Source organism: Tympanuchus pallidicinctus, unplaced genomic scaffold (assembly GCF_026119805.1).
Source record: "Tympanuchus pallidicinctus isolate F22 unplaced genomic scaffold, pur_lepc_1.0 scaffold14, whole genome shotgun sequence".
Classification (NCBI taxonomy): Eukaryota; Metazoa; Chordata; class Aves; order Galliformes; family Phasianidae; genus Tympanuchus; species Tympanuchus pallidicinctus.
Window position 1 is genome coordinate 9,553,234 of NW_026294659.1, and position 18,745 is coordinate 9,571,978.

Here is an 18,745-nt window from a genome sequence, read left to right on the forward strand (position 1 = left end):
CAGCCCCCATCACAACCCTTCTAGCTCAGCATCTCTTATCTCTCCCAGCAGCAGCCGGACATTTCCTCTAAAATCTATTCCATAGGGGTCACTTACCGAAGACTCTAATTATTGCTCTGGAGGAACGTGCAGGGCTGGGAGTGCACACACTCACGCACCGCAGCACTGCTTCCTCAGTTTGTGGTGCTGCTGGAGACGTGTTTGGAGCCTTAAAAAGCATTTCCCCTCCAATTGCCATACTGCTTGTGATTCACCCAGCTTCAGAATTAGCAGCTGCTGGAGGAATTTCTACAGGAAAGACCCACAGGCTGTAAGGCCGTGTGATATAACTTAAACATACATTTCTCAATTACAGCCAGCATGCCATTTAAACTTTATTTCTAACACAACTCTCACCTCACTTCAGCTCTGTCCGAGTGCTTGCAGGGCTCGGGAAAGCCTTCGTCTTCCTTTTTTTTATGGAAACCTTCAACACAACTTGAAATGGAACAACTTGTTCCATTTATGACATGGAAAACCACAAAGCTACTGCTGTCATCTGCATTACTGTTTGGATAGCCAGATCACTTAGTGCTCCTGTTCGGCACTGGCTGACATTGCCACTCCAAGCCTGGCTGGTACAGAACTGTTATTTTTCTCCACATTCTTTGGTTTTTCTCACCCCAAGGGCAGATTTATGGAAAACAACCTACAGGTAATGCAGGATGTGGAGACACTGCAGATTTTTTTTTTAGTGAAATAAATGCACAAACAAATCTCCTCTGGCAATGAAAATCTCAGGTTGGGAAAATCGTTCTGTAACCACAAGTCATTGCTTCACGGTCTTTTCTCTTTTATCCTGGCCTCATCCCACAATTCATTTTCAAGTGCCTGACGTTCAGTGGAGCCTTTTTTCCCCAGGAACACTCTTGTGCCAGCGTGGGCAAAGAAAAGCAGAATTTCCCTGGGTCAGAAAGCTGCTTTTTGGCATAGGAATGCTCAGACCTCCAATCCAGACTAGCAGGCAGCAGAATATCCACTCCTTTTTTCTGACATCGTTCTACTGCCTCTCTATTTTATACCATTAGTTTAGTTGAGACAGACAGAAATACACCAGCTCTCCAATTGAGTAACTGCAGCAGTTTAGTATTGCAGAAAAGCTGTGTAACCAGAGGATAGATACAAGTTAGAATACTGAGTACCAACACTCAAAACCCATTTCAAGGCTGAAATCTGAAGTCAACACTAATGAAAAGATGATTTATAATGATACACTTTATAATACTTATACATTTATAATTTACAATATAAAGAGCTTTGACACAGACACATTCAAGACTAGAGAACAAAACCTTGTGATGGATGTGGGGGCAACAGGAGCCTCAAAGACAACAAGGTAAGCTGGAAGATACCCACAAAAAGATTAGAATCGCTCAGGTTGGAAAAGACCTTAATGATCATCAAGCCCAACCACAACCTGACCATACTGCCCTAACAACCCTCCACTAAAATCACTGCTAAAATTAGTTTTATGCACCCATCAGCTAAGTGGGGAGCGGACAGCTGTGCAAGCGCAGTAAGGCAGGGCTGAAGAATGCTACACTTTCAAGACAGGAAACCAAGCTGAACTCATTAAAAACTGGAGAATATGAATTCCTGTGGACAAATGATTAAATGACAGGTTAATTCTTAAAGACAGAATTTTTCTTTCATTATAAGAGCTCTTTGTCATTGCTGACCAACTTATCTAAATCCAATTCAAATATTAAATGTGAGCTAGCTTCTGTGTTCTTTTGGTTTTGTTTTGGTTTTTTTTTGGTCATCTTCAGCTTTTTTTGGATCATCCTCTCCAACTTCAGGGCATACGCTTCAAGCTTCTATCTTTCTTACCTGCTTTTACAGTAAGATCACAGAATCACAGAATGGCCCAGGTTGGAAGGGTCCTCAAGGATCATGAATCTCCAATCCCCCTGCCACATGCAGTGCCCCCGACTTCCATATCTAATACCAGACCAGGCTGCCCAGGGCCCCATCCACCCTGGCCTTGAGCACCTCCAAGGACCATCCACAACCTCTCTGGGCAGCCTGTGTGTGTTAGCAGCACACAGGGGAAAGATGATAATAGATAGCCACGTAAATGTGAATACAAGAGATCTGTCCAGTGACTAGAGCAGCGAGGAATAACGTTTAAGATTATACAACATCCAGATTAAGATTTTTTTTTTAATCCAGTTTATTAAATATTGCTTCTTGGGGACATGTTTACAACAAGCCCAAATAAATTGTTTAAGGATTCAAAGCAGTCATATTAAAATACAGCTTCAATATAAAGTTTGTCACAGTTTTACAGTATTCAAAAATGACAGACCTGCCTTAAAAAAAGACTATTACACCAAAACATAAGAAAAACAAAAAACAAACAAGTTTGGCATCTTCATACTCTGTATAGTATAAAACAGAATAGTAAATCTATTACCAGCAAGCTGATACTTCAATCTATTTCCTAGTCTGAAGTGTCTCCCATCAAAACACACTATACAACAGCACTATACAAAAGTCGTGGTGATACTCATTTGATGAAAGTGCATCCCTGAAAGTTTGCCATTTTTTATAGTTAGCTCTTAAAAAAAGTAAAATTAAACGTCCTCTTTTAATTGAAGGCTTAATTTCAGAGAGATTTTTTTTTATTTTTGTATTTTTTTTATTATTTTTTTGCTGTTTTGTCTCATTTTCAGCCTTCTTTTAAAAGTGTCTATGGACGCCCACCAGGGGGCAGCGTAAGATTAAGCATCAAATCCCGAACGGCTGCAAATATTGTGCATTCACCTGGAACAGGGAAAAGAGACATGTTAGCATCACACGCAACGGCAGAGCAACAGGCAGGGCTTAACTCTATCGGGCAGGGGAGGCAGCACGCTACTCGTGCCCCCTCTGAGCTGGGCCAACGCTCTGCCTGCTGGCGTGCTTCAAGCGTGGCCACTACTGCCCTCGTAGCCCAGCACGAGGAGCATCCTGCTAAGAGAATACAATTAATAGCCTCTACTGTTCCCTGTCACAATTTTTTCCTGCATATTGGGAGAAACGTCCATTAAAAGAGTCTGAATTTTGCTGCTGAAGAAGCAGCAGCGTGAACAAGGAGATCAGAGCAGAGCCTGCGAGGATGCATTAATCCTAACTGCCAAACTAAAGATTCCCAGGACTGTTTAGGGCAAGTCATTATCATAGCAAAGATACAAATCAGGGCTAAGTGCCATCCACTGCATCACTATCAACCAGACTTCAGCAAACTGGGTGGTGAAGCATTTTAAGAGACACCACACAAGTCCCTGGAGCTCCTCTGTAGGGGTCATCTCCTGCAGCTGCAGGGACTTTCCTACCAGATGGAAGCCCGCTGCAGGACACAGGTTGGAGGCTCACAGCTCAAGCTTAACTCTGTATCACTCCAGGACACTGATTCCATCTCGGTTCACGTGTAACTACTGCCCAAAAATAAAATAGCTTTTTTCTTCCCCCGGGGAGGTACTGGCAGAGTATGTCAGAAGGACAGTGCACTGGCAATGAGTCAGCGTTCTACTGTGAAACGCAGCATCACGTGCTTGCCCACAGATCTGAAAATAAAACTCTTCCAAAAGAACTTCCTTTTCAGTTACTGCCATTTTATTAGGAGGAAAATTATGCTGAATACAAAATACTTTCTCACAAAGAGAGAAAGGTAAAAAAGATAGATACAGCCAAAATGAGGCAACACTGATTACGGGTTACAATGACAGTGTCAGTAATATCATATGTGCTCGGTGGGAAGCCCTCACCTTTTCTGACTGAGAGTGAAAAATTCACTTAACCATGCAAATTGCAAATAGGGCAGCAGAAGACCTAACACAGGTAGGAAAATCCTGAGCACAGCACAGTAGTGTCCCAACAGAAAGGATATCTGGGATCTCTCATGTACTGCTGTTGTAAAAGTCTCCCAACTATCTGCTATCATCTGTTGGCTCTCCCATTTCATTCAGTGTTAAAGAACAGAAGGCATCTTGTTCTCTTTTGTCAGATACAGCAATGTGAGTTTTGACAGCAAGAACACATGAAATTGCAATTTAAGTGTCGTCAGGAAACACCCTGCTTTGGGTGAGAGAGATCAATAGAGACTCATCCTTTCTTTCAGAAATTAGAGGAAAGCCTATCAGAATTATCCTCTGCTTAGCTTGCTACAATCTTTTTTCCCTGGATAAGATCCTGCTTGAGCCACAAGCTCCATCTGTAGTTTTTCCTATCTGTACTCTGCTGCCTGCACTCCCCATTTACTTCAGCTGGCGTGACAAACAAAAACTGTCTCTCCTCATCTACCCAACCATTGCCAGGAGACATGCACCTGGGATACTCAAGAGCTGCTTTGACTCCCTAAGCTGTAGGATTCTATGGAGGGTTTACCTTAAACACAATTGACTGCAATAATAAACAGCAAAACAAGCATCTGCTCCTTCCCTCCCTAGAGGAACTCAGTGGGGAAGCACCTTCCAAAAGGAACACCTGCTATTTAGACAAAGTATCTTGAAATAAAAGAGCTATTTAACCAACTGTTCTATCCTATCCTATACAGAACTCTTACAAGCAAGCTTGAAGCTACCCTCCCTAATTTACCTACACTATTACTACATGTCAAACAGGAAATGCTTGTTAATTAAATTTCATCACAGTTCTCCAAAACTTATGCATATCCACACCAATTTAAGATAAACATTACTCATGTTCTAGCAATCAAAACAAACCATCAGGCACAGTTAAAATCACCACGTAATGAGATGAATAATTACACAGAGTAGAAGTAGAATTCAACCTCTGGATTCACAACTTCAAACTATTCAGTGGGTTATTAAAAAAAAATGCTTTGTTCTTCAGTGTGCAACTACAGCAGAACTGAAAGTTTTTGTTCTTGTAAGCCATTTGAGTATTAGCTTTTCAAACCATGCTCACAGACAACATACTGCCCAAAGAACCTGCTACTGCTCTTCAGTGTTGCCATATATTAAAAAAGATAAAAAGTGTAACAAGGGAAAGCAAAGTTGCTCCCAGTGCACTACCTACCTACGGGCCAATGAACACTCAGAGCAAGCTATTGAGCTCAAACACTTCACAGTACGTTTGGTGAGCAGAACTGTAGACACCTTTGCTAGTGGACCCACTGACAAAGATGTATACAGTCACACCAATTACTTCTTCACCATTCACAGCACATGGACGAGTTATGATAACTATTTTAACATTCCCTTATATTCTACTGTTAAGCTTAATAACTTTATAGTTAAGCATGAAAACTGACACTTGACCACAGAATATTTATCGTGATTCATTCTGGGCACATTTGTTAAGAACTCCTACTGTGCAGGAAGATTTGGGCCAACAAGAGGTGCATTCTATTACTTTGGAGTGATACTTTGACAGTGATATTCAGCCTGAATCACCAGTGTAACCTTCTGGCATAGAAGTCTGCTGCACTGCCAGTGCTTGCTAATAAGTTACGTATTGCCTGTCATATCAGGAGTTTGTGATCACTAAAGAAGTATGACAGGAACCAAGAAGAATTCAGACTTAGAGAGATTTAGTTTTACACTGGAGATTTGTCACAGATGTCTGGGTGGAGAGAATATATCTACTGGACATGTACAGTACCTGGTCGTGGTGAATTCAGTTCAGCAAACCTCTTTAGAATATTGCTAACCATCATTGGAGCAGCAACAGAAGAATTCTGTTGCCTGGGAATGTCAGCCTGTTGAGTTGTACCCGAAGCCATATCATAAATAATTGGGACAATAATACTAACAGCTTCCTGTGAGACTGTTGTTTTCTGTGTTAGCTGGAGCTGTAGGGAAAAAAAACAAAGCGTGTTCAATTAGCAACATACTTCATCACAGCTTCTCATTTTGTTAAACAATCTGGACCTACAGATAGTTTACACCTGAATGATAACTTCTCTGTTACAGAAGTGTCTGAAAACTGAGAGGGTGGAATGGTACACTCTCTCATTCTCAAAATCACCCTACACTGAGCACTGCTTCAGAGAAGACACCTACATATTTGTTCTAATAATCTCATTTGTGCTCTCCTTCCCCAGAACCACTGCTATGTATCAGTAAGTGTCAGGCAGTAAGTGTCTCAAAGAGCAAAATAATCAAAAGTTGAGCACACAAAGATATCTGCAGCCCAGCTTTAGGATATATTGCCAAGAGCACAAAACATGAGAAGGTGTTGTGCTTTTACAGGAGCGAGGCATTACTAAAGAGATATATGCAAGTCCATGCTTGACGTTTTTAGCTCCTGTGATCATCAGACACAGTCTATGTTTCGTCCCTAACCAGTGGTGATTTCAAAGATATGCAGTCCTCAAAATTTTAAAACAGCCCTACTTACAAAAAACAACATTTTGGATTTCAGCACAACAGCAGGAGTTCCTGGAGGTGCAATTGGTGGTGCACTGGGAGGAATTGTTAAACAAAACTGCACGTTCCATTTCAGCTGACTTGCCTGATCAGGGAACTGTTTAGAAAGAGCATCACAGAGAAAAAACAGCAAAGTTTAGTGACATATATGTCTACAGACGAGGGAAGAGTTAGAAAACAGACTCTTCCTCTAAATAACAGATGTTTCCAAGTTCAGCACAAGTCAAAATAACTCTGAAAGAACTGAGAATATAGCCGACAACAAGAACACAGTGATGAAGATTCCAGCCAGGCTACCTATGTGTCCAGTGTGCACTAACACACCTGCACTTTCTTGAAATCATTAGCTAAAGGGAGAAATTTGGGGAGTTTCCAGAAGAGCTAATAGTGAAACACAACCTTCTTTATTAACACTAGGTAACATATACAGAAAGTAATTTGTGATCTCATAGATAAGGTTTTGGTTTTTTTTTTTCCTTCCCAAATATAGTAACCAAAGTTGATTGAACTAAATAGAGGCTAACTTACCAGCTCAAGTTTCATGATGTGAACACAGTCCCTGAGGATATGCGTTGGAGCCCCTAATAATTTTGTGAAGGCTATTAAGGTGTTTGCTTTAAAAGGAGGTCCTGCAACCTAAAGAAAGATACCCATTAGTACTGCCTATTTAGATAACAGCTGTATCATTTAATATGGTAACAAGCATACACAGCTGTTAAATTTTTGTATTTTGCAGCCCTTACGTAACCCAAAGAAACTCAGCAGAACCAATGCTGAGAGACTGAAAGGAATACACAAAAATGTAAACATTGGTGATCTGAGTACATACTCTTGTTTCAAAGAACTTCTCCAAAACTTGTAATTCCTCCGATTTCCACTGTCCTGTATTTTCAGGTGTTACTTTGAGTTGCAAGGTCTGGTTGGTTTTGGGATTGAGTGCAACCCTGCACTTCAGTGCCTCCGTCTTAAACATGATTACACCTGGTTCATTGGAGTTTATTAACTGTAGCTGTACAAAAAGAAGCATCACATTCAATGACTTGTTCATTAAATAGCATGAAAACACACATTCACTCTCAAGACTGTAGAGGTCAACTTATGCTGTTTCCAGAAAGAAATGTGATTCTTACATACAGGTAAATCTGCCTTGAGAATGAACCCTCTGCAGGGTTTGGCTTTTTCTTCATCACTTAAAGAATGCCAATGAAGCAAAGAGGTGACACTGTTTGTCTCCAACCCTAAAGCAACATTCAGGACTGAGTCGTCGTCGATTGCTAACTACTTCCTCAGACATTCCTGCCAAGGAGAGACATCCACAGTAAACCTCCAGCTGTTCTACTTAACTCACAGTTGACATACTAAACTCACAGAAACCAAAGCATCAGTTATTATGTCAGTTATTGTATTTCACTTGACCGAATAGGTTTCCCAGTTCTTGCTTGCATGGAAAGGAAACTGAACTAAATACTTTCTCTAAATTTTGATACTTGAGATTGGAATATTCAGAAGTATAGCAGAACAAATCTAATAGCAAACACTTGTGATATTTGAAGTGCTTCAGTCTGTATCTAATTGGAGATGTGGAGTACAGAAGCACTAAGATGAACACCTCCAAACTGATATTTGCAAATCAATGTTAAAACATCCTAAAGCATACCGTTTCCTGTTGTATGATCCTCTGAAGATGTCTCCTCATAATAACTGATCCAAGGAATCGCTCAAGCGGGGAGCAAAGATAGCTGCCAGCTAGTCCTGGCACGAGCCCAGGGGTAGGAGAGGGCAACAGCAGAACATTCAAGGCACTGTGGGTGAGGATTGTAGGTATGGATGCAGCCCAAGAACGCTGAGGTAGTTTACGAGGTGGAGGCATGCTTGTTGGCATTGCTTGGGAACCTATTAGTAAGAAAAAAGTAGTTGCAGTACAGAAGAATTTAAGTCGAAACCTCAGATGTGCATTCACTTGATTTGCTATCAGTACTCAAGCAATGACCAGCGTGGGCCAAAGCTTAATCTTTCTTATTTGAGCATCTAGCTGCCTAGTAATAGCAACAGAGCCAAAGTCGAAGCATCAGAGCTTCAACCCTTGATTGGTGCAAAGTCTCAGTAACATTCACGCATGTTCCCTTATCCTCTTTCTTCAGTGTGCTAGCAGATATCACAGATACAACAAACTGAATGAGATCTAAAGACAACTAGATCAAACTTGCAAGAGAAGCATTACAGCTCCATAATATGAGAAGTTATTTTGGTAGGCAAATATCACTGTTTTCATTCCAAAGATTTTTCTCGCAGTCACGTAGCCCAATAGTTTAAGACTAACTTTTGTATTTCAAGGGCATCGATCCTGCTGACATTAATGCTGTATGATTCAACTCATTTTCTAGTTTGCTATAGAATACTTGAACTGGTCCAGAATAAAGGCTTCATTTCTTTACCTATTTTACTACACAAAGAAAGAAAGCACTGTTAGGTTGAGACACAAACCTACCAAAAATGCCCAGAACTAGAAATGCTAAACATGAATGTTTCACAATTGTAATGCTAATAATGCAACCTACTTGTTCCAGCTCGAGGAGAATGAGAGGCATCTGGGATAGGTGAATGAAGGGAAGGGTTGGCTGGTGACATTCCAGGCATCCGTGCTGCTGGTGATGGACCAGAAACCTGGGGAGATCCTGGCCAGTTCCCTGCACGCTGACTGGGTGACATCATGGTGTATGGTGAGCTTGGATCTATGGTACCTGCAGATATTACAAGACCATCATCTTAAAAAAAAAATTCAAGGCTTACTAAACTAAAAAATACTTGCAAAATCTACACAATTTTAAGACGCCTTCAGTCTTTCAGAATTTATTTTACATCTGTACTAAGTGGGCAGATGAAAAAAAAACAAGATAGAAATTTAAGGGTTTTCTGCTTGTGTTTTTCAAAATAAAATAAAATAGAACATTAAGGCAAATCAATACCTTTTAACACAACTGGGATGAAACTAAAGAGAGCTCTTGCATATAGATGTTTCTATTGCTCCTCAACAAATGAAAGCCTCAGCTGGGGATGAAGCCTCCAGCTGAAGATGTTCTTAATCTAAGCTCTATCTTGGAATTATCTCTGCAAAAGTACCTTTGGTGTAATACTCTATCACAAGGCTGATCAGAGCAAGCTTCTTAAATTGTCTACTGTATATCTATTTCACTTAGTTCATCTCCATGGTTTTATTGGGGTGCTAAAATAACCATCTGAACCTTCACTGATTGCAATCTGTGCCATGCAGCGACTTTTGACTGCTGTTAACAGTTACACACGTATAAAAACAGCTACTTAAGTCAATTATGAAATTTTTTTTCCCCCCCCATTTAATTATGCCCAGGAAGAGTTAATTTTGAGCAGCAAATGTGTTCTCCCTGTCCCTGCATACAGTAAGGAACTCACCGTGTGGGCTGGCAAAGTTTGCTGTTTGACCCATTGTAATTCCAAGGGAAGAAGGTGAAGGAGTTGGACCAAAGGATGCTGGTGATGGTGCTCTTAAAGCTCCACTAGGTGAGCTCGCAGCATGCAAGTTTCCTGATCAAAGATATCACATCATGACATACACATTTCCCATTTTTTTTCTACCAATTGCTACAGCTCCCTCATTTGAGGGAGTCGGGAAACAAAATTCACGAGGATTTTCTAATTGCACTAAAAGGCTGTATTTTGTACATGCATGAAGATTATATTTTCCAGAGGAATTCAGCACACACACGAAGCTTTACAAGATACCTGACTTGAAAAATGGCATTTTCCCCTCCCCTAAATTCAAATAGATTCAACTGTTGCACTGTAACAGTTGGAAACAGAAAGCTAAGCTTTGGTGATTAAAAGCTTTTCTGAAGGAGGAGGCATTTAAAATGATCAGGTTTTAACTGAGCAAGCTATAAACCTTAAGAATAAAACAGTCTCAAAGATTATATAGCCACACTTCTGCCAATTTTTTATGCTTTGAAATACACCCTTCAAAACATGCACAGCAGGACTTTGCTTTGTTGTTCTTTCAAATTATAAAGTATATTAACTTGACTAACTTGGAGCTAAACACAGCTTGAATATCAGAAAGCAGGATGCACGCACAAAAAGCTGCATGTGTATTTTCAGTATGATTAGCTCACAAATTCTCAGCCATCTCACCTGGTGACTGTGTGTGCATCATAGATGGAGAAGGTGTCACTGTGTTGTGATAGGAGGTGGGTGGTGAAGTAAGAGGATATGCTCCTGATGCTCCTGCCTGCTTTGCAAACGGCTGAAAGTGTTAACAAAGACAACAGAAGTCTTTCATCATTTCGAACAAAAACTGAGTGCAAGAGAATACTAGTGAGAGTTTGATCTTTATCTATGCTTTATTCAATTCCCTATACCACCTTGTTCACAACACACTATTTTTTTTTTTAATTATTTTATAGTTTTTCAAGACAAAAATGTCTCTGTATCTCATCCTTCCTTATCCACCACTCTGTACAGAGAAATCTCCTGACTCTTCCCCTTCCCTTCCCTGCCCCTCATCTTTCATCCTCAACAGCCATTTTCCCACCCTCCATCAAAGCTTTGCTTCTAAAATGGCAAGTCTCATATGACACTTTAAAGTTGCTGGTCATCTGCTACGGGCTGTTTACATTGGAATAAAAAATGACAAATTAATGTTTTGCCCCAAGGGAAATTCCATCATGTAACACTTTTATAGTCTCCCATTCAATTCTTCACTGCCAATTATTCCAGAAAGTAATCTTAAAAAATTTGAGGAAGACTAAACTAAACATTTTTAACTTTTGTCTGTAGGCTACCTGCTGTGGTTGCTGTGGTTGCTGTGGCTGAAGCTGAGATATCAAAGAATCCATCATGTCACCTCCAATAGGAGAGGGCGGGTTATCGTCTTCATTTACAGACCGTCTTCGTGCATCCTGGTTGCTGTCAACAAACATGTTCAGGAATGTCTGTGGATAAAAAGGTTTTGTTAGTAAACAGTTTTTTTCCATTTGCATTGTATTACATGAATGACCACAGGTCATTAGCAGAAGCAGAACTAACCACTAGTAAGCATTCATTACACATAGTATATAAAGTTTATAAAATATATGAATTCATAAACAGAATTTTTCTGTGGAAAGTGGATCTTCAAGTTCAATTCACAGCCATCCTCCTTTCCTTCAAAAAGGGGTCTTCTATCATCACCAAACAATAAGCCTTGCTTAGTAATATGAAATATCTCTAGTTACCCGAAACACCAACTTAAAAACAACTTGGAAACAGTCACCTTTAATCCAGGTGCAGGGTAAAAACCTTCAACTATTTTGCTGTTGTCAAAAAGACTGTATGCTCCATCACGTATCGCTACAACGCCACGGCTCCGGCAGTAGATGTCAATGCAGTACATGTTCCTGAAAGCCAGCCTGATATGCGTAGGTGACTGTGGCAAAATCGAGAAACACTGATAGGCAGTGTTAGTGCGTTGAGTCAGACCCAGCATGGGCACAGTTGGAAGTTTGTTGATGGCATTTAATGGAGCCTGAGTGTCAAACAAAACCTGAAAAAGAACAGATATTGAGAGACCAGACGGCTTACCGTCAAGTAAAAGTCTGCACAAATCTGGGCTGGGTGGGGACAGATATAATAGAGGCAGGAAAGGTACTATCTTTCCCAAGTCACCTTCTGCCAAGGAGATTCATAATCAATACACACATGTAATTTTGAAGATAACAGTTTAATCAGCAATCACCTCTTAGTCACCTTGGACTTTTCCTGAGGGAAGCGTTTAAAACATTACCTGTAACAGCAGCACCACGTTTGGTGTTTTATTAAACATCTCCTGGAGCTGGTGCAGGATTGTGTTGTGGCAGTTACTGCAACCTGAGTTTGGGCCAACAGTTCCCAGTGAAATGTGGAACTTTTGGAGTATGGAGTTCCACTGAATGCTGATCTGCAACATTAAGAACAAGACCTTGGAAACTAGAAGCAAGAGGTTATTACAAGAAAGCTGGTCTGATCTCACTTTTATCCTTTTTCACAAAACCTCAGATTCCTAACTCACCGTTCAGGTTCTGGAAAGACTTCTGTTAGCTTTTGCATAACTTATTTAGTTAGCTGGATTGTTGACAACCATCAAACCAGACAGTTACTTCAGCAAGTCAATCAACTCGAACAAGTGCCTTTTCTGACAGAGTTGAGACTGAAGAAATTAAACATGAGAGACTCATACCACAGAGAACTGATCAAGAGTTGCTGGAAGTGGACTGATTATCTCCACCATGTCACAAAAAAAAAGAACTGGACAAGCTAATATGTAAGGAAGTGACACACAAAATCTACAATGCTACTCTCATTGCTTACTAAGACTAACAGTCACAATAAAATACACATAGAAATACTTGTAAAAAATATGAACACAAAGAATTTCCAGGATGCAAATTTCAAGTGCATCAACTACTTTGCATCAGAGCACACTCAACTATATTATTAGTCTGTAATAAATGTGGTTACTTCATTCCTTGCCCTGCATGTAGTGCAAGGGAGTGAGCAAGCACACGGACAGTAGACAAAGTCATTAATACGCTGTAAATTCAAACACTACAGAGTAAGCTAGACTTCTGATCAAGAGAACAGTACTGCTACAAAATAATTAGGGATTGTCCCATTTAAAAGCACAATACTACATTTAAAAAACTGAGTCATTTCTCTAAAGCAACATTAAGCTTAGAAGATTCATACATCCCAATATAACAGCAGTAGCAACACATCATAAGTTTGAACACAGCTGCTACACCAGCCTTCACCAACCGTAAGCTATGCTGACAGATCAATGATGCCAGGAGAAGGATCAACTCTCCTTCCCACAGTTTGAAGTACATTGAACAGATTGTCAAAAATTCTAGACAAGAAAGAATCTAGCAAATTACTAATCCAGAGCCCTTTATTTCTGTCTTTTTTACATTGAATAATATTAATTCCATAATAACACAATACCAGGATATATTTTGTTGCAATTCTAAGAACTCCAGGCCCGCCCAATGTGTTCTCAAATACACATTTTAAGTGGACTTAGGAATTACTTACTGAGCTCCCCTTGGTAGTTCCATAACAAAGGATAAGCTTTCGGTAATTGTAGATACGAACTTCTGAGAAAATGTTTAAGTGGTTGGGTATGTCTTTGAAGAGAGCAGAGAAAAGAGCATGAGAAAACCACAGTAATCTGTAAATATAATTTTTAAAGAAAAGGAGGCTATTTCTGTACCTGGTAAGGACCGTGCAAACTCCAGGACACATTCGTACAGCCGAGCAATGCTGTTCCAGTCATTGAGGAACATCTCAACAACTTTGCGACCTCCAACTGGTTCAGATAACTGGTTTTCATATGTAAGGTAAACATGACGGGTTGGTCCTACAGGGTTAGAACAGTAAATACTAATTAAACAAGTGGTTCCTAAACTGGGGTTTACAGACTATGATTTAACTGTGGAGAGAGTCCAGGAAGCATACTTAAATAATAAAAAAGAATCAACTCAACAGTCAAGAGTGTTTGATAAAGGTGCACTGTGGCTCCTTAGAAATTTTAAGAGTAGATAGTTGTCCCTTAACGCAAAAAGATCATAATGATACTGGAGCAGACAACACGTAGGATAAAGACACAAGGTTTACCTGACCTCTCTTACCTTGCTCCCTGGATGAGGTGCTATTAAGTGGACAATTTGCAAACACCAGCTCAGCGACCCACGTGCGATTATTTCTACCTTGTAATCGGAAAGTGCAATCAAGAAGAGATCGGTCCAGAGCCTTCTGTGTTTCCTCGTTTACACCTTTACAGGGAGGAATTCTATTTGTGAAGAAAAGAGGACCTCAGTTGCACACAGTGTAGTCCCCAAACTGAAAAATAACACCTTTTAACATTTCCTGAAGGACTTATGTGTCTGGACATGAAAAAAATGAATAATCAACAGTAAGACAGACAGCTGGACCACACAGTTGGAGACCTTACTCCTCTTCAAGGATTGTGTGTTATAAAAGCACAGTGAGTTAAGACCAATTTTTATACGGATTCAACACTTGCAAATTACAGACTTTTGATGGAACCGCTGAACTGCCCTGATCTCCAGATAAAAGTAGGAGCACACTAATATAAAGCTTTTATACAGAGAAACAAGCTAAAACAAATGAAAATAAAATTCTGTGGCAACCTGAATTTGTGTATCAGGTCTCCTTCTGAACAAGTTCACTTTAAATGCAATGAGTAACCTAGCAATTATCTTAATGCCCACTAATTTACTCATATGCCAATGCGAGAATTGAATTTAGAGGACACAGTAAACAAAGCTGAAGTAAAAATATGCCTAACTTCTCTACAAATTGAGTTTATTTCAGAAATGTCATATAGCATCCCTAAATCCAGCTTACTTGTCTGCAGTTAAAAAGGTAGAGACTGATGCATTTGAAGACTGATGCCTTTATACCACAATGTATCTCAGCAGAGTAGAAAAAGTTAAGCAGTTTATTTTACACTTCAGAAAACTGTGGGTTTGGTGGCATTTGCTGTTGTTTCTTTGCTGTAAAATTGATATAATTTATTTTACTTCATAACACAACCTGAAGTTGAACCGGTGAGGCTTGAGGTAAGCCCCAAGGAATGTCAAAAACTGGCTGGACTGATGATAGAAAGCACTGTGGCCAAAAGTTCCAGGTCAAATTGGTGGCTGCATATGGTTGGCACTCCTTGGAGTTAATACAGAGGCCAATAATATTTAACTTCAACAATCTACATGATGTCAAGGAATACACAGGTGATGTCAAACAGAAGGGAGCAGCACTCAGCACGTTGGAGGACAGGGCTGCCATTTAGACAGACCTCAGCTGGCTGAAGGCATGAGTTAACAGAAACCTCATGAAGTTCAGCAAAAAGAAATGCAGTCCTGCACTGGGCAAAAGATAACCTTGTGCAGCAGCACAGGGTGCGAGCTGACTGGCTGCATAGTAGCTCTGCAGAAATAGAACTTGGGGGCCCGAGCGAGAAGCTGAACAGGAGTCAGCAGCATGTCGTTGCAGCAGTGCCAGACCACTGCATCCCAGACTGTATTAGCATTAGCTGAGACAGTCAAAGCAAATGACTACTCCCCTCTGGTCAGCGTTGGAGGTCTCTGTGCCATAAATCCTTGGCGACTGGAAAATTCAGCTTTGAGCAGATGGCTACACCAGGTGACCTCCAGAGGTCCATGTCACTCTTTACCGTAAGAGCCCCAGATGTTTCCTTCACAAGTTCTTAAACCATGCAATTGCCTTTTCTGGGCTCCCTTGCATTTTCCTCTGCAGTCTCACATACTGGTCATTGTTAATAACATATGGAGTAAGCAGGTCTCTGACCTGATCTAAAATTGCAATTACAAATGCATCAGTCACCACAATGCTGTAGATTCCTTAGCATTGCCTGGATGTTACAATTGAGGACTGTCAGAGATTGTTTTCAGAGCACCCTGGTTTAAGCTAATGAGAAAAACAAACAATAGCTGGCTTTGAGCGTATTCTTACTTTCTTCTTTGTACACCACTGCTTCAAACAAGAATGCAAAACACACAACAGTGAAACAAATCAACTCCCTCCAAATCCCAGCCCCCACAACATTTTTAGTGTTAATCTCTGAACAATCCTTTTTTCTCACAAGCATATGTACAGTAATTAAATCAAACAGGAGTATATCCCCTTACTTTAATAAACGTATGGCATGGCTAAAGCCATCTCCTTCTACTTGTACTCCTTGGTGAGGAATGTCCATATTGGATAACTACAAATGAACAAGAAAAAGGTTATCTCATGCAAAAAAAGTCAAGCAAAGTAAGTGCAGCTTTCTCAAGGGTTTTCATTATTATTATTATTATTAGTATTTTCTTTTGCTAAGGATGACAGATATTTCATATCCTCTAGCACTGGAAAGCCAAAAACCAGGTTGTGTAAATGTGGTAAGAAGTTCTTTCTCATGCTCTCCCACAAGCCTCTCTTTCATCCTCTCATTTTTCCTTTTCCCACAGCTTCTGAAGTCTTCTGCAGTTAGTGCTTGATATTAGAGAACCAGCTACAAGACTAGAGCAACCCGAAGTAGAACGTCAGCTACCCAGACTCATCTAGAAAGGGACTACAAAGTGAACATGTCTAGATGTAACTGTTTAGAGAACGTGTGGACAAAAGAGTCACGAGCAGCAGAAGAGAAGAACCAAACAAAATATTTCTTAATACATACCTCCAAACGAAGCCCTATAAATGGCATGTTTGTATCACACATGGCTACAATATGAGCTAGGACTTTATTGAAGGCACACATTTCTCCCGTCCGTTTTGGTTTCTTAGGTTCTATGGAACATGGATCACCAGACAACTAGAATTAAAATAAAGACAAATAAATACTCTTGCACATTTTGGAGTAAACATTTTGAGCAGATGTCAGCCAACCACCTAATTCATCTGAATTTTAAATGAAACACACACTGAGAAAAATTCCTAAAGGGTCAACTTCAGGACTACAGCAATTAATTTGAAGTAATTTTATAATCACCTCCTTCCTCCAAACAGTATTTACACACCAGTAAGCCAGGTCAACCCGGCCCCAAGAAGCAACTCCTGTGGGTCCCCATAGTCTCCCCATAGTCTTTCAAAGACTACACTTCTATGGCACAAAGCATATCACGCTGATAGCAGTGCTTTGCTAATACAAGCTATGCTAACTACCTCTGTACAGTGCTCTCCCTTGGCTTTCTTTTAGACCAACTAAGAAGGTTTGGCATGAATTCAAAGATGATAACTGTTGGAAAATAGTTTCCCTGTAACTCCCTGGGGAAGCAGCCCTACTAAGCCTCAGTGTAAGCTGTCAGCCACACAAACTTTGAAACAGCTGCACTAAAGCTGGTAATGATGCTAAGAACATGTGTTTGGCTTCCACTCTTTAGAACGAGCCTGAAGGCTTTTGAAATGCATACCTTGCGCTTGACACCACTTTTCATTTGTTTCCCACTTTTTGTATCTAGTACCAACTCTTCAATGTTTGGCTTGAACTGCTGTAACAGAAGTGCAGTAGCAGGGTTGTCATCTCCTTCAGCATAGCTCACTGAGAGGAAGTAGTACTTGTACTCTAGTTCTGTGGGGTTGCCAGGAACATCAAACATCTCTACAACCTGCATTAAAACAAAATAACAAAATCAACAAGACCATCAATTGAGGTTATGCCTACATCAGTTTCTATTCTTCCCCCAGTTTCTGCAGGAAAACACAGCCCTCTTTTTTAAGATACTAATACGGTGGCTACAAAAGGGATCCAAGAAGAGAAAGACTAGAATTTCAGGAATATAAAGAGAACATGAAGGCTGCTGAGTAACAAACGTTTATGTCCCCCTCCTCTTTATGAGCCTGACTGCCTAACAAACCCACAAGGATTACAGCAATTAACTTTCTTCCTAATCTTAGAGTTACCATTACAAATTGCCTGAGGAGAGAAGATAAGAAGTATTTTTCAGATACTTACAATGTAGTACTGTGGAAGACGAGTGAGTTTGATAAACAATTTGTGTTTGGAAAGGTTTCCCACTGGATGGCTAGCATGATTAGCTAGCTGAAGTGTTTCACTGCTCACTGTAGGCAGATGCTTTATTGACTGTTTGCAACGTTGCTGTCCAAGCCAGAACCTTGCATTGAAATAAAGGCATTAGTACTTTGAGATTGTTTTAAATTATTTTAGTGTCACACTAGGAGCCATCCATAATCTAAAACAACATCTAATACTGCTGCGCAAGCTACACACAGTTAAACAGATTTTTTTTTTTCCTGCTGAGTTTGTATTTCCTTATTGCTATATTTACATACTTCTTTCAGCTTGGGACACAGATAGCTGCTAGTTTATGAAGAAAAGCCTTGAAATTATTTATTGAATGAATATAAATATATACTTATATTCCAATATAAAATTGCAATATAAAAAGAATAAACAAGATATAAAACAAGCACATTATATGATTTAGAATCTCCTGTTATTTTGGATATAGAAAAAAGAAATCTTTGCTCCCGCGTGCTGATGAACAAGGCAGTAAGAAGGTCACCTAAAATGGATTAATATCACTCTTGATCACATTATAAAAACAACCTAATTCCATTGAATAAGTTTGGAAGTAAAGAACCCCAGCAAGACAAACAAACTTATTCTGATGCATGGAATTAAACTTGAGTCTACTCAGATTGATTTCAACTATGGTGGCAAGACCAGAAAGCCAACCTAGGCTTGAAGGAGGGAAGCAATGCATGGCGTGGTTTCTCAGTCAAACTTCAACTGAGAGCAGCAG

The 18,745-nt window shown here is 40.0% G+C and overlaps 1 protein-coding gene across 1 annotated transcript in view; it reads right to left on the minus strand.

Annotated features, from left to right (window-relative positions):
• Positions 1-2,656: 2,656 nt before the first annotated feature.
• Positions 2,657-18,745, minus strand: part of MED14 (mediator complex subunit 14) — a 34,901-nt gene continuing 18,812 nt past the window's right edge. Inside the window, exons 13-31 of the mRNA XM_052674024.1 lie at positions 17,935-18,094; positions 17,393-17,587; positions 16,660-16,794; positions 16,130-16,206; positions 14,090-14,250; positions 13,672-13,818; positions 13,494-13,585; positions 12,208-12,360; positions 11,698-11,967; positions 11,228-11,377; positions 10,578-10,689; positions 9,843-9,974; positions 8,972-9,154; positions 8,071-8,306; positions 7,243-7,422; positions 6,942-7,049; positions 6,385-6,510; positions 5,647-5,836; positions 2,657-2,805 (exon numbers count right to left, since the gene is read on the minus strand). Of these exons, the coding sequence (XP_052529984.1) occupies positions 2,732-2,805; positions 5,647-5,836; positions 6,385-6,510; positions 6,942-7,049; positions 7,243-7,422; positions 8,071-8,306; positions 8,972-9,154; positions 9,843-9,974; positions 10,578-10,689; positions 11,228-11,377; positions 11,698-11,967; positions 12,208-12,360; positions 13,494-13,585; positions 13,672-13,818; positions 14,090-14,250; positions 16,130-16,206; positions 16,660-16,794; positions 17,393-17,587; positions 17,935-18,094 (2,881 nt within the window). The 3' untranslated portion in view covers positions 2,657-2,731. The remainder of the gene's footprint in view (positions 2,806-5,646; positions 5,837-6,384; positions 6,511-6,941; positions 7,050-7,242; positions 7,423-8,070; positions 8,307-8,971; positions 9,155-9,842; positions 9,975-10,577; positions 10,690-11,227; positions 11,378-11,697; positions 11,968-12,207; positions 12,361-13,493; positions 13,586-13,671; positions 13,819-14,089; positions 14,251-16,129; positions 16,207-16,659; positions 16,795-17,392; positions 17,588-17,934; positions 18,095-18,745) is intronic.